Source organism: Mustela putorius, unplaced genomic scaffold (genome assembly GCF_011764305.1).
Source record: "Mustela putorius furo isolate JIRA1106 unplaced genomic scaffold, ASM1176430v1.1 tig00000129_pilon_pilon_pilon, whole genome shotgun sequence".
NCBI lineage: Eukaryota > Metazoa > Chordata > Mammalia > Carnivora > Mustelidae > Mustela > Mustela putorius.
Window position 1 is genome coordinate 37,780,730 of NW_025421290.1, and position 13,115 is coordinate 37,793,844.

At 39.4% G+C, this 13,115-nt stretch overlaps 1 protein-coding gene across 21 annotated transcripts in view; it reads right to left on the reverse strand.

Moving 5' to 3' along the window:
- The window catches only part of TTLL5 (tubulin tyrosine ligase like 5), a 284,568-nt gene that overhangs the window by 258,706 nt on the left and 12,747 nt on the right, over window positions 1-13,115 (reverse strand). For all 21 annotated transcript variants that reach the window (XR_006604351.1, XR_006604357.1, XR_006604352.1 and 18 more), the window contains exons 4-5: window positions 7,017-7,099; window positions 5,535-5,641 (exon numbers count right to left, since the gene is read on the reverse strand). Coding sequence is in view for 16 of the 21 variants with exons in the window: in XM_013058395.2 (XP_012913849.2) it covers window positions 5,535-5,641; window positions 7,017-7,099 (190 nt within the window). In the remaining 5 variants the exon portion in view is untranslated. The remainder of the gene's footprint in view (window positions 1-5,534; window positions 5,642-7,016; window positions 7,100-13,115) is intronic.

A 13,115-nucleotide genomic window follows, 5' to 3' on the forward strand; every position in this document is an offset into this window, starting at 1 on the left:
TAGTACCTAAAGTGGTTTTAATTCCACTAGTGACTACTGATGTGCAACATCCTTTCACATCTATCTTCTTCAGTGAAGCATCTGTTCAAATATCTTTAGCCCATTTTGCAAAAAGAAGGGCTGTTTATTATTGAGTTTTGACCGTTCACTATACACTATGGATACAAATTCCTTATCAGATATGTGTTCTGCAAATATCTTCTCCTAGTCTGTGGCTTATCTTTTCATTTTCTTAACAATGTCTTTCAAAGAGCAGACATTTTAAATCTGGAGGAAATCCAATTTATCCATATCTTTCTCCTATGGACTGTGCATTTACTGTTATGTCTAAGAAATCTTTATGATTTAAATCCAAGCACATGAAGATTTTCTCCTAGAATTTTTTACAGTTTTAGAATCATACTGAAATCTGATTCTTTTTGCCAAATGGGTCTTTGGAGTATAAAATCTATTCTAAAACAGAATTCAAATATAAAGAAGCAAAAAAGACTGTTTCTAAGTTTGACTTTGATAAATATATTCAAATTTTCAAGGTCCACAAACCAAATACATCAAATAAATTCTAGCTTCATTAGCAGCCTATTACTATTCACTACTAAAAATAAATGAAACATTTTGGAACACTACATGTTGTATGTTCACTGAATCACAATTCTTTAGTAGTAGAAAAAAAAATCTAGATTACCCAAATAATGAAAAAATACTAGTACCCCAACTAACAAGTTCTAAACCCAAAGCATTCTGGAAATTTTTTTACAAAGATATCTAGAGGATGTGACCTTCTGAGAAACATGGCCTGGGCAAAGGTTGGCATACTTGAAAATAGTACCATTCAGGAAAATAAAAGATATGGCTACCTTACCCATATTTAACAGCAGTAATTGTTCAACCTTTGCTATAACTACACGGAACTTGCATCATCATTAGTAAAACAAGAATCAAGGGTCTGATATGTTTCTCCTAGATAGCGTCCAAGATAGACCTTAATTTTAAACTACAGTGGGCCTACTGGAGTAAAGTCTCAGATCATTACTTTAAGAATCCCAATGACGGGTGCCTGGGTGACTCAGCTGGCTGGGCAGCTGCCTTCAGCTCAGGTCATGATCCTGGAGTCCTGGGATCGGGTCCCGGGTCGGGCTCCCAGCTCCTCGGGAAGTCTGCTTCTCCCTCTGACCTTCCTTCTCCTTTCTCATGTACTTTCTCACTGTCTCTCTCTCACATAAATAAAATCTTAAAAAAAAAAGGAAAAAAGAATCCCACTGATAACTAAATTTACATCCTTAGAAGATGGATATGTAAAAGATAAAATGTTAAAGAAAAGCAAGGAAATGACCCATAAGCTTCAGGCAGCAAATGCCACCTATCAGGGAGTACATTCTGGAGTTCTACAGCAGCTACTTCAGTTGGCCTCAGCTGGACTCATGAGCTCCACTACTGGCTTCCAGTCATAGTTTCTTCCACTAATTAAAAACCATCTAAGAATCTTTGCTGTAACCACTAAAAACTTACTGTGTCTCTTCCTCCGTTCTAATTTTTCACTATGATTTCTTAAATTCAAAGGTAGCTTTGATAAGTCTAGGTATCACAAACCCACTGTCCTCTTCATAAATACAGAGAAGAGGCCTTAAATTTCAGATAAGAATCACCTACAAAGTGAATTACTAAAATTACCATTCCTGGGCCCCAGCTCTCGCAATTCTGGGATAAAGCTAAGGATTCTGCATTTTATACAAGTGTCCCAGGTGACTTTGGTACAGATGGTCCACACTATAATGCTGATTTAGTCTAGAATGTAATTCCTAAATCTTCCCAGATATAGATCACCCTAGTGCTTTTTAAATATATAGCTTTCTAGGTATATATTTACCTGGGAAGATTAAGCACCTAGAAGGCACTGATTTATTTATTTATTTTTATTCTGTTCAGTTAGCCAACATATAGTACATCATTAGTTTCTGAGGTAGAGTTCAATGATTCATTCACTGTGTATAACAACACCCAGTGGTCATCACAACACGTGCCCTCCTTGATATTCATCACCCAGTAGAAGGTACTTTTTAAATATGCACTTTCCCAGGATATGGTGAGTCCCTGAATCTGCAATGGGATCCATGATTGTATATTTTTGTGTGTGTGTGATTCTCTGTTTTTAGAAAGGATCCTCAGTGATGTTTATCATCAGTTAAGAAATAATGAGGAAAGGACAAGGAAAAGGAATACATCCTCCTATAGATGCCCAATCCTAGTGGTCTCCAAATCCTTCTACTTAATGCCCCCTATACAAATTTTGGGAAACTATGTATCCTTTAGTTGACATCTAAGATTCTTCATCAAAAACTTAAATAGGGGTATCTGGGAAGCTCAGTCAGTTAAGCATCTGCCTTCAACTCAGGTCATGACTCCAGGGTCCTGGGAGCAAGTCCCACACTGAGCTCCCTACTCAGTGAGGTCTGCTCCTCCCTCTCCCTCTGCCCCTTCCCCAGCTTGTGCACTCTCTTGCTCACTTTCTCTTTCACATAAATAAAATCTTAAAAAAAAAACACCAAAACTTAAATTGTCCCAAATGAGCCAATGAATGGTAAATATTATTTTAAAATAAAATCATAACACTACCCTTTTCAGTATATTCAAGGGAACCTAAATAACATCAGGATTCAACAGCCACCATACAGTTTAAAAATATTATCAAAGAGAAGGCTCTTTTCTGTCAGTACATTTTTCACTTTTTTAAAATACACTTCTTACTGGAGGTAATATATATGCAGAAAGTCTACAAATCACATACGCAAAGCATGATGAATTTTGGTCACCTGTGTGAGCACCCCCAGAAGCTTCCTTCATCCTCCCACACAGGAATTATCCCCCAATCACCCTTGCTTTTAATTCTTCTATGCCATTTCCCCCAGAGAATGGCTTAGCCTCACAGAACATATTTAATGCTTGCAGATCTTTTATATCATAGCACACCTTCTCTACAATAAAATATGCATGTGAATTAATATGCATTATTTTCAAATCCCCTGTAATCATTTGGCTAAAAACCACTTACACTAAATTGACTCTCACTGCAACTACTGTAGTACATGATTCATCAAAACACCATAAATATTATAAATTTTGATTAAAATGCATATTATACCAATGTTCAAGTCTCCATTTTGATAATTATACCAGTTGTAACTGATGTTAATGTTAGAAGAACAAGGTAAAGCATACTGAGTAACTATATTTTTGCAACTTCTCTAGAAGTCTAAAATTACTTAAAATGAAAAGTTAAAAAACTGTATTAAGAAAGAGTTGACAATAAGAAACATTTTAGTGCTCGAATTCCTCTTGCATGTGAGTTCAAGCCTTTGGATTGAAAACATGAGAAACAGAGCAGCAGAAGCCACAAGGGACATTGCATTTAGATAATGGATTATATATTTTTTTATTATTAAAGATTTTGTTTATTTATTTGACAGAGAGAGAGAGATCACAAGTAGGCAGAGAGAGAGGAAGGGATGCAGGCTCCCCGCTGAGCAGAGAGCCCGATGCGGGGCTTCATTGCATGACCCAAGCTGAAGGCAGAGGCTTTAATCCACTGAGCTACCCAGGCACCCCTAGATGACGGATTATTAATGTACTCGAACATGCAAGAATAATACATTCAAGAAGTACTCAAGAGAAGATAGGATTGAATTCATGAATACTGACTGAGCCTAAACTAAGACAGAATTCTTATATACCAACGGGAGTATTTCAGAAACTATTAAAATAAATAATACACTGCTCACATGAATTTGGAATGCAGACTCTAATGTGGGCTATTTCAAGGACTCTTTCAATGCCTATTTAAAACAGATGCATCTGATTGACTTCAATCATCCAGTCACACATTTAGAATATCTTTCAGACAAATTCACATCTTTCAAACAGTGAGGACGAAAATAAAGTTTAAATTACTCTCTGCGAATGAAGCTGAGACATCAAATAAAACTGGAACTTGTTATGAAGACTCAAAACACACATTTATCCCAGATGATGAAGAAACTATTTGACACTGGCCAGGTACTTAGACACGGTGATGAGATATAAGACAACAGAATTGAAAAATCAAGAAAGAAATTTTATGAGATAAAAATGAGAAAAGCCTCTGAAAGTAACTGAAAATGAAGCCTGTTAGCATAAGTACATAAGGATATTTTGTAGAACATAAGCCCTGGAAATAATACAAAACACAACTACTGACCAAATTAAAAAATTTGTACTGGATTTCCTTCTCTTCATTAAATGAGATTTGTTTCTTTCTTCTCTATAAGGTCATCTATCTATCTCTCCATGGTTGAGTATGACTGCCAGAATAAGGCAAGGTTTCAGCAACCGTTTTTGTTTTGTTTTGTTTTAAGATTTTATTTATTTATTTGAAGGACAGAGATCACAAGTAGGCAGAAAGCCAGGCAGAGAGAAAGGAAGGGAAGCAGGCTCCCTGCTGAGCAGAGTGTGGGGCTCAATCCCAGGACCCTGGAATCATGACCTGAGCTGAAGGCAGAGGCTTTCACCCTCTGAGCCACCCAGGTGCCCCTTTAGCATCCGTTTTATTCCTATTTTCTTTTTCGTGGATGGAAACACTAAGAAACTCTGGTCACAAAAACAGTAGCTAAGACTTCTCCAACGTTTACGATGTGACAGGCATGCAATGTTTTAAACATCTTAGATCCCAATAGGTTAAATCCTAACATCAGTTATACAAAGTCTGTCTTAGCAACATCTTTTTACCAATGAGGAAACTGATGTTCAGAGAGGTCATGTTTGGTGGTCACTCAGCAGAGCTGGGATCTAGGCCCAGGTAACTGATTACAGAGCTCATGCTTCTAGCCACTAGGCAGCATTGCCTCCCTAGGCTGCCATTAACAATGTGATTGGAAGGAGTTTTCTACAGCAATGACATTCAATTCTCTGAACTCTTCCCTAGTTCTGTGTCAGAAAGTCACAAGATGGTCTATCATTAAAAATTCAAATTAATGGTCTACCAGCTAACAAACTATGTCCTCCTTTAGTTCCATTAAAAGTAAGGAAATGGAAATCACCATCGTGATGGTTTCTGTTGCTTGGTCATTTGTCCTTGTCAGAACTGAATTTGACATCATGGTTTTTTTTTTACTTTTGTTTAGAATCCTGAAAACTGTCTGCACCCAAGGACAATGTTTGCACCATATGAAGATTCTAAGGGGGCCACTGTTAATAAAGGGGAAAACAGTAACACTGGAAAAAGGAGGTGAGAAGGGAGAAACCATCCATATGAAGGGCTCTCAAGCTGTGCAATTTTAGGAAAGAGAACCTATGGAATTTACAATCCAGAAACAGTTTCCTTCAGAACCATCCATGTCTACATAGTCCAATACATGCTTATGGATGTGAACACCTTAGTTTGATCAGCAGACTGCTGCCCTGTATCACAGACTTCTTTTTTTAAGGACATTAATTATCTCTACTGGCTACATGCCCAATGTCAGGCACCTTTAAATGGAGCAAAGTAGCTACAAGAGCATTACCTGGGAAAGTGATTAACCTTTTGTGCTTCAGAGAGTGTGCGAAGTAAGAAGGGCTTCAGGTGAGATCCCGTCCACATTAGGTTATAGTCAGTGCTGCTTGGGTGAACCTGAGGGCAGATAAAAAGATAAAGAAAACATCAGAGATAGCCTCTCTCCAGAGAGAGAGACAGCAAGAAAGGCCATAGAAATTTCTCACGTGCAGAGCACAGTGGGGGCCCAGTTAGTATGTGAGCCTAATAAAATAAAATCTGAGTATAAAGAACATGGGGACGATCAAGTTTAAAGAATGGGATAGTTGGGCAAATCTCAAATGCAGAAAGTAGAAAAAATGAATCCTTCTAAAGCAGTCTGTTATGTCTCTTAACATTCTTGCATATCAAAGTATGAGAAGAGGGCTCAACCCCACAACTCCTTTCTCAGGGTGTCCTTATATCCCTGCAGATGATGGATATAAAGTACTGATCAGAACTAAAACCCTGTGGTGGCAAACCAACTTAGACTATACATCCATTCATTAATTCCTAAGAATTCATTTGTTAATTACGTACTTGATGCCTATGATGGGATATGTACCATGTTAGGCCCTGGAGATAAAACAACAGGACAGGATATGAACAAGTAACAGAACTTCCTCAATTACTCTATTTCAAACCTCAGCCCAAGGTAAGGGGCTAACAACTAGACTTTTATCAATTTATCGAAATGTCTACAGGGTAAGACTATCCAACATTTTTGTCTGTCCCTTTGATATCAATATCCCAATTTTCCCAATTTGGGGGGGGGGGGAATAACATACTACTTAGTTTCAAAAGACTGCCAGTCACACTACCCTCCCCACTTACAAGGTGTAGATCCATGACCCAAGCTGGACCAGCGGTATTATCTCCAGAATGTGATTCTTCGGGGACGAAGGGCACAAGGACAGTGAGAGGAGCTGAGTCACATCTGTAGCAGTGCCTTGAGGAGACAGTCCTGATTCCTATTTCCAGATCCCCAGGATTTGTCCTAGGCTCTCTCCTTCCAAAGGCCTGCCTTCTCAACCCTTCCTCTGATTCTGCTCCCTATGCTGTATATACCTTACCCACAAATCCTTTTTGGTTTAAGTTAGGCAGCCTCTGTTTCTGTTGCTTGCAATCAAAGCACCTTAATTAGGTATCAGATGATTCCTTAGGGGCAAGTCTGTCTCCACCCCAACCCAAAAAAATCATAGCAAGAAAAATGTTTGGGCTTTTGTTTGCTTGTTAAAAGAGAGAAAGAGGAGAGAGAGAGGGAGAGAGAGAGAGAGAGAGAAATCTTGTGAAAATGTTTTCCATGTATTTCAAGAGAAACTGACAGAGCCACTTGGAAATCCAGTGCAAGCTTTGCATTATCACTAAGCATAGGTCCCATGAACCTTCTAGAGCTGTCCTCTTAACTGGTAGTCAGGGGGTTAGGATTTTCAGCTTTGCAGCAGATCAGGTGAGATAGTAAAAATGAACTTACTTCATGAAATCCATGGGCTGTCAGAATGCTGCGTACCAGGCGACTATCTGTTCGCACAATTTTGTAAGACAAATGATAACGTTCTAAAAAAAAAACAGAGTCAAATTCAGTAACCAGAAAGTTAATTGAAGAGACAAAACTGAACTGTGTGACTTAATTCTTAATTATACTCAAGAATATATACTGCTCCCCTCACGCTACTATGAGCGGGCTGCAGATCATTTTGGACTAAGGATTCTTAACGTGAGGTTCACTGGGGGTTGTAACATCTTCATTTCCACTGCTAGTTTACATTTAACATGATCTGCAGTTATGAATGTAGGCACAAGACAGAGCAGTGGTAGCAAACTCCTGTGACCCTGCCTCCTACCTATACTAGGTGTTTTAATATTATTTTACAGTTGTTACGGTTATCTCACAATATCACTTCTCACAGTATTTAGAAGTTACAGTTAATGAACAGACCTTCCACGAGATCATGTTATTTAATGCACAAATAAAAATGCATATATGTCACAAATTTAGCTTCTCAGAAATATTTTGGTAACTCCATGTCAATACAATTGATTCTGTTTATAATCCTGTAGATTTCTTTATACACTTAAAACACATTATTCTGACAAAAGACCCACCGGCTTCCCCACCCCTTACACATTTGGTCCACTGCAGAAAAAGGCTAAGAACCCCTGCTCTGGACAGCCCTCTGTGTGTAGTGATGCTGCTTACCAGTGTATCTTAGGCCAGAGATTGTAAACTGGGGATCCAATCTACAGATAGAGTTTGTTAATTTCTCCCTGTGTGTTATTTCTCAATAAAACTGAATTACCAACCTTTTGAAAGTACTGGGATTTGTGTAAAAATCTAGATTTCTGGACCCCTCTTGAAAACTCCAGCATCCCTGGGTAGCTCTCTTTGCCAGGGCAAGAGTCAACAGGGAAACACCAGTGCTCTCTTCAGCACAGGCTCTGGCACTCTAGTTCAGCACAGTCCCCACCACAGTTTCCTGCCAGGCTCTACAAGCATAGTCATTGCTCCCTAAGACAAAAGTCTGTAATCACGTGAGATTTCTACATATCCCCAAAGACTAACATTTATTCTGGCCCCTTAAAGGTAATCTTTCTATGCATCCCTACAAATTGAGAAAGTTAGCCAAGAATTCTACAGAACAATTATTATTATTATTATTATTATTTAACAAGGGTAATCTCTATGCCCAGTGTGGGGCTCAAACTCATGACCCTGAGAGTCACAGGCTCCACTGGCCAGGTACCCCATGTGCAGAACAACTTTTTTAAAGGACTACATAACTGAACACTTTCCGAATGAGAATAATACAGAAACTTATGAACAGGCCTTAGAACAAAATTCAGCCTCCAGAAGGAGACACACATCTTTTCATGAATTTATGTGAAAATCTCCATAAATCCCTGCTGCTACTTGCCCAGCCCTGGCAGGAACACCATGCAAAGCAGACACAGGAAGAAAACAGAATGAAAAGGCCAGACACTCCATACTTCTCATTCTTGTGGCAAACTTTAAAGCCCAGTTACAGGGTTTCCCCAGTGATTAATCACTATTACGTTGCCTTTGCAATACTGTCATAAGAAAGTTTAGAGTCCTAGGTGTTGGTTTCGGCGCAGAGTAGAAGGTAAGAAACGGTGCCCTGCTTAAGAGTTTGTCTTGTGACTCCAAGGTGGGGAGGGAAAGCACAAGACAGGCCTGGGATATCTTGTTCTGTCAAGAAAGAGGAAAGTGCTCAAAAATGGCTATGTCACAAGGATCCCAGTGGCCAAATTTAAGACAATTTCAACACAGATATGAATATGACAGAGATAAACTACAATTCCCTTCCCAATGAGTCCACACTGATAAGAAGGTAAGAAGGTATCCTGGTTTTCTATCACTGCTAAAATAAACTACCACACACTTGGCAGCTTAACCAATATTTCTGATATTTCTGTAGATCAGGAGTCTGATACAGCTGTCAACAAGGCAAGACTGGGACTACATTCTTTTCTATAGGCTCTGGATGGGTCCATTTCTACTCCTTTTTCAGCTTTTAGAGGCTGCCCCCGATCCACGGCTTATAGTTTCCCTCCTCTATTTTCAAAGCCAGCAATGGCAGGTCTAGTCCTTCTCATATAGCATCTAGCCTCCTCCTACTTTTTTTTTTTTAAGATTTTATTTATTTGACAGAGAGAGAGAGCACTTGAACACTAGCGGCAAGCAGAGGGAGCAGCAGACTCCCCACTGAGCAGGGAGCCCGAAGCGGGACTTGATCCCAGAATCCTGAGATCATGACCTGAGCCGAAGGCAGACGCTTAAATGATGAGCCACCCACCGATGTGCCCTGCCTCCTCTTACTTAAAGGGCCCTTCCTTGTAATTAAGGTCAGCTGATTAGCAACCTTAATTCCACCTACAACCTCAATTTTCCATTGCCATGTCAGGTTCTGGGGACTAGAAGGTAGAGATCTTTGGAAGGACCATTATTCTGCCTCCCATGGAAGGGAAAGCTCTTCTTTACAGAAAATCCAGCTAATAAATACAGAAGGAAAGAAACAGAAAATCAGCATTTTATAAAAACCGTAAGAGGAAGTAGTTCAGACTAAAAGCAATACCCATGGGTGAGAGACTATTGGGAAAGAGGATATCCATGCATCTCAAAACATCACTCCAGAGAATGCTTGTAACAAAGAAGAAAGGCACCCTTCCAATAAGTCAACCTGGTGAACAATATCTCAACCAAATGATGAAATCTGCCATCACCAGTAATGCAGTACAATGACATCACATCCTTCCTAATGTGATACACTGAGGAGGACACAACTACACTAAGTGATAGTCTTACAAAATTTTTAAACCTGAGTCTAAACACACAGAAACAATCAGACAAGCTCAAACTTAAGGACATCTGCAAAGCAGCTAGTTGGGAAATCTCTAAACATGTCAATGCCATGAAAGACACACACACCCACCCCAAGTCTGGGAGATTAGAAGAGAAATATGAAAACTAAATATAATCTTTGATTTAGTCCTGGATTCTGGAAAAATAATAACAGCTATAAAGATCAAAAGGGGAACAAAAGGGATAATGCACATAAGCACTGTATGCCAGAGTATTTTACCAATGGCGGATTTCCTGAGTGTCCCTGTGGTACTGTGGTTATGCGGAGGGTGCGCCTGAGCTTAGGGACACAACTGCTGAATAAGGCGTTAAGGTATGAAGTATCTGAACTAATTCTCAAATGGTTCAGAGAGAGACAAGAAATATGACAGAACATTACCAGGTGGTGAGCGCATGGCAAGAGTATACACACATTCAATGAATGTGCTATCCTTACAGCTTGTCTAAGGGTTTTTAATCTTTTTAGAGTGAGTGTTTAGAAAGTGAAAGGAAATCAGGACTCTTCGTTATGATAACCTCGACCACTGACATCTCCATTTCTGCACATGCAAAAGCCAAAAGCATCATCCGTGCTGGAGATCAGAAGTGTACCTGATTCCATGCCTGCTCAGCAATGCTCACCTCACAGTGCCAGGCCATGGGGAAGGGAGTCACTAAGGCAAGCAGAAAATCAGACAATGATTATCCGGGGACTGGGGAGGAAAGGGAGATTTGATAAGAGAAAGAATAGGTCTCTGGAGTGGAACTGCCAAGGGCTCAAATCCAGGCTCTACTACTTCCTGCCTGTAATCGTGAATAAGTTATTTCTCTACGGTCAATTTCCCTCCTTCTCAAATGGGGTTGATAATAAAGGTACTTACCTCATGGGGTAGGAGTAAGCACTGCATCAATGACCAAGTGTAAAACTTTTAGGACATTTGTTGCTACGTAGTAAAAACTTTTTTCTTTTTTTTTAATTTAAATTAGCCAACATATCGTACATCATTAGTCTCAGGTATAGTGTTCAATGATTCATCAGTTAGTTGCATGTAACACCCAGCGCTCATAATAAAAAATTTTCTTAACAGTAAAAATCATTTTTAAAAGAAGTAAATATGTGGTAAAATAGCCATAATATATAGTGTCATGCATAAATTATGCATTTGACATAGCAATTTTAAAAATAAAAATGCTATTAATACTTTTTCTCCTGCTTTTCCTAACATAGAAGAAAAATGCAATTATCACTGCACTCAATGACCCAAGCAAGCAGTGATCAACTACTTCTAATCCATACCAACTAGCTATAACCTAACTCTGATACCCTGTGCATGTTTAAAAGGGGAGTGCAAGAAAACCAGGGTGGAATGACATAAGGCAAGTGTGATTGCTGGGGATTTTAATGCACGTTCATGTTCTGTGCCCAACAGTGCTGATAACCAGTTATAAACTAGTGACCCAAGGGCCAAATCTAGCCTGCAGACATGGTTTTTCATTCTTTGTGGTGTTTTAAACTTAAAGCCGAATTAGTCGCTAATCTTTTGAAAATTGAAAGAATTCATATAAAAAATCTCGATTTCTGGGCTTCACTTGAAAGACCTGGCAACCCTGGGCTCTGCTCCCACAGCAAGAGTTAAATGGAGGCTTTGCGACTATAAACTGAGCGGTCCCACTGCCCAAGAAATAACCACCTTATCCGTATTTCCTTCCATATAAAAACAAGAAGCAGGGCACAGAACTGTTCTTGCTAGCGAACTGCCAAACATCTGCTATCTGAGCCTCCGGACACACACTGCATCGATTCCAGGAGATTACAGCATTTCCTACTCTCCAGCCACTCCCGTGTGCATCAGAATGCGACCTAAAGCATCAGGACTCCTGGCAAATTCCAGGACCAGCGGCAGCAGCGTGAACTAAAACAAGGAACCAATCATCTGTCAGCACAGAAGCACCTAGAGAGTGATGAATGCCCTAAGAGGTCTGGACAAAAATAGCCTGGGAAACTAGAATGAAGATAAAACAGATTTTTCTTTTCTTTTTTTTAACTTTTAGAATAAAAGAATAACCCTTCCAATGACAACACAGTGTAGCTTTGCCTGTGTCAGAAAATGAGGTCTAGACCTGCACCGTTGAAGATGGTAGTAGAGGGCCACATCTAATTACTGAGCACCTGGAAGGTAAGTAGGGTGGGGCACCTGGGTGGCTCGGTCAGTTCAGAGTCTGACTCTTGATTTTCGCTCATATCACAATCTCAAGGTTGTCAGATCAGCCTCACATGAGGCTCAGTGCTGGGTGCGGAGCCTCCCTAAGATTCTCCCTCTGTCCCTCCCTCGCTGCCTCTCCTCCTCTCTTTCTCTCTCCTTCTCTTCAAAAAAAAAAAAAGTAGAAGAAGAAATGTAACTAGTGTGACCAAGGAACTGAATTTCAAATTTTATTTAACTTTATTAATTTAAATTTAAATGTGAAAACTGACACATAATTCCGTTATTGGAAAACTTGTTTGGAACAACCTGAACATAAGAATTTACTTTTTCATCTATAATGTTTATAAAGTCTAAATACTGATAAAAACTTCTGATGGAAATTTTGTACCACACTGAGATTGTATACTTACAGTGTAAAATATACACTAGAAGTCAAGTATCTTTTTTTTTTAAGATTTTATTTATTTATGTGAGAGAGACAGCAAGAATGAGAGCGTGAAGGGAGAAGGGCAGAGGGAGAAGAGAAGCAGGCTCCCCACTGAGCAGGGAGCTCTATGTGGGGCTCAATTCAGGATTCCGGAATCATGACCTGAGCCAAAGGCACATACTTAACTGACTGAACCAACCAGGAGCCCCTAAATGTCAAACATCTTAATAAAATTTTCTATACTGAGTAAATGCAGAAGTGACACTTTGGATTAAATAAAATATATTATTAATACTAATTTCACTTATTGCACTTTTTTTCTTTTTAAAGATTTTATATATTTGTCAGAGCACAAGCAAGGGGAGCGGCAGGCAGAGGGAGAAGCAGGCTTCCTGCTGAGCAAGGAGCCCAAGGCAGAACTTGATCCCAGGATCATGACCTGAGCTGAAGGCAGACGCTTATCCAACTGAGCCACCCAGGCACCCCTATTTCTCTTTACATTTTTTAATAAGGCCACTGGAAAACTTGTATATACCTAGCTTATATCATATTTCTATTGGACAGTGCTAGCCTACACAAATG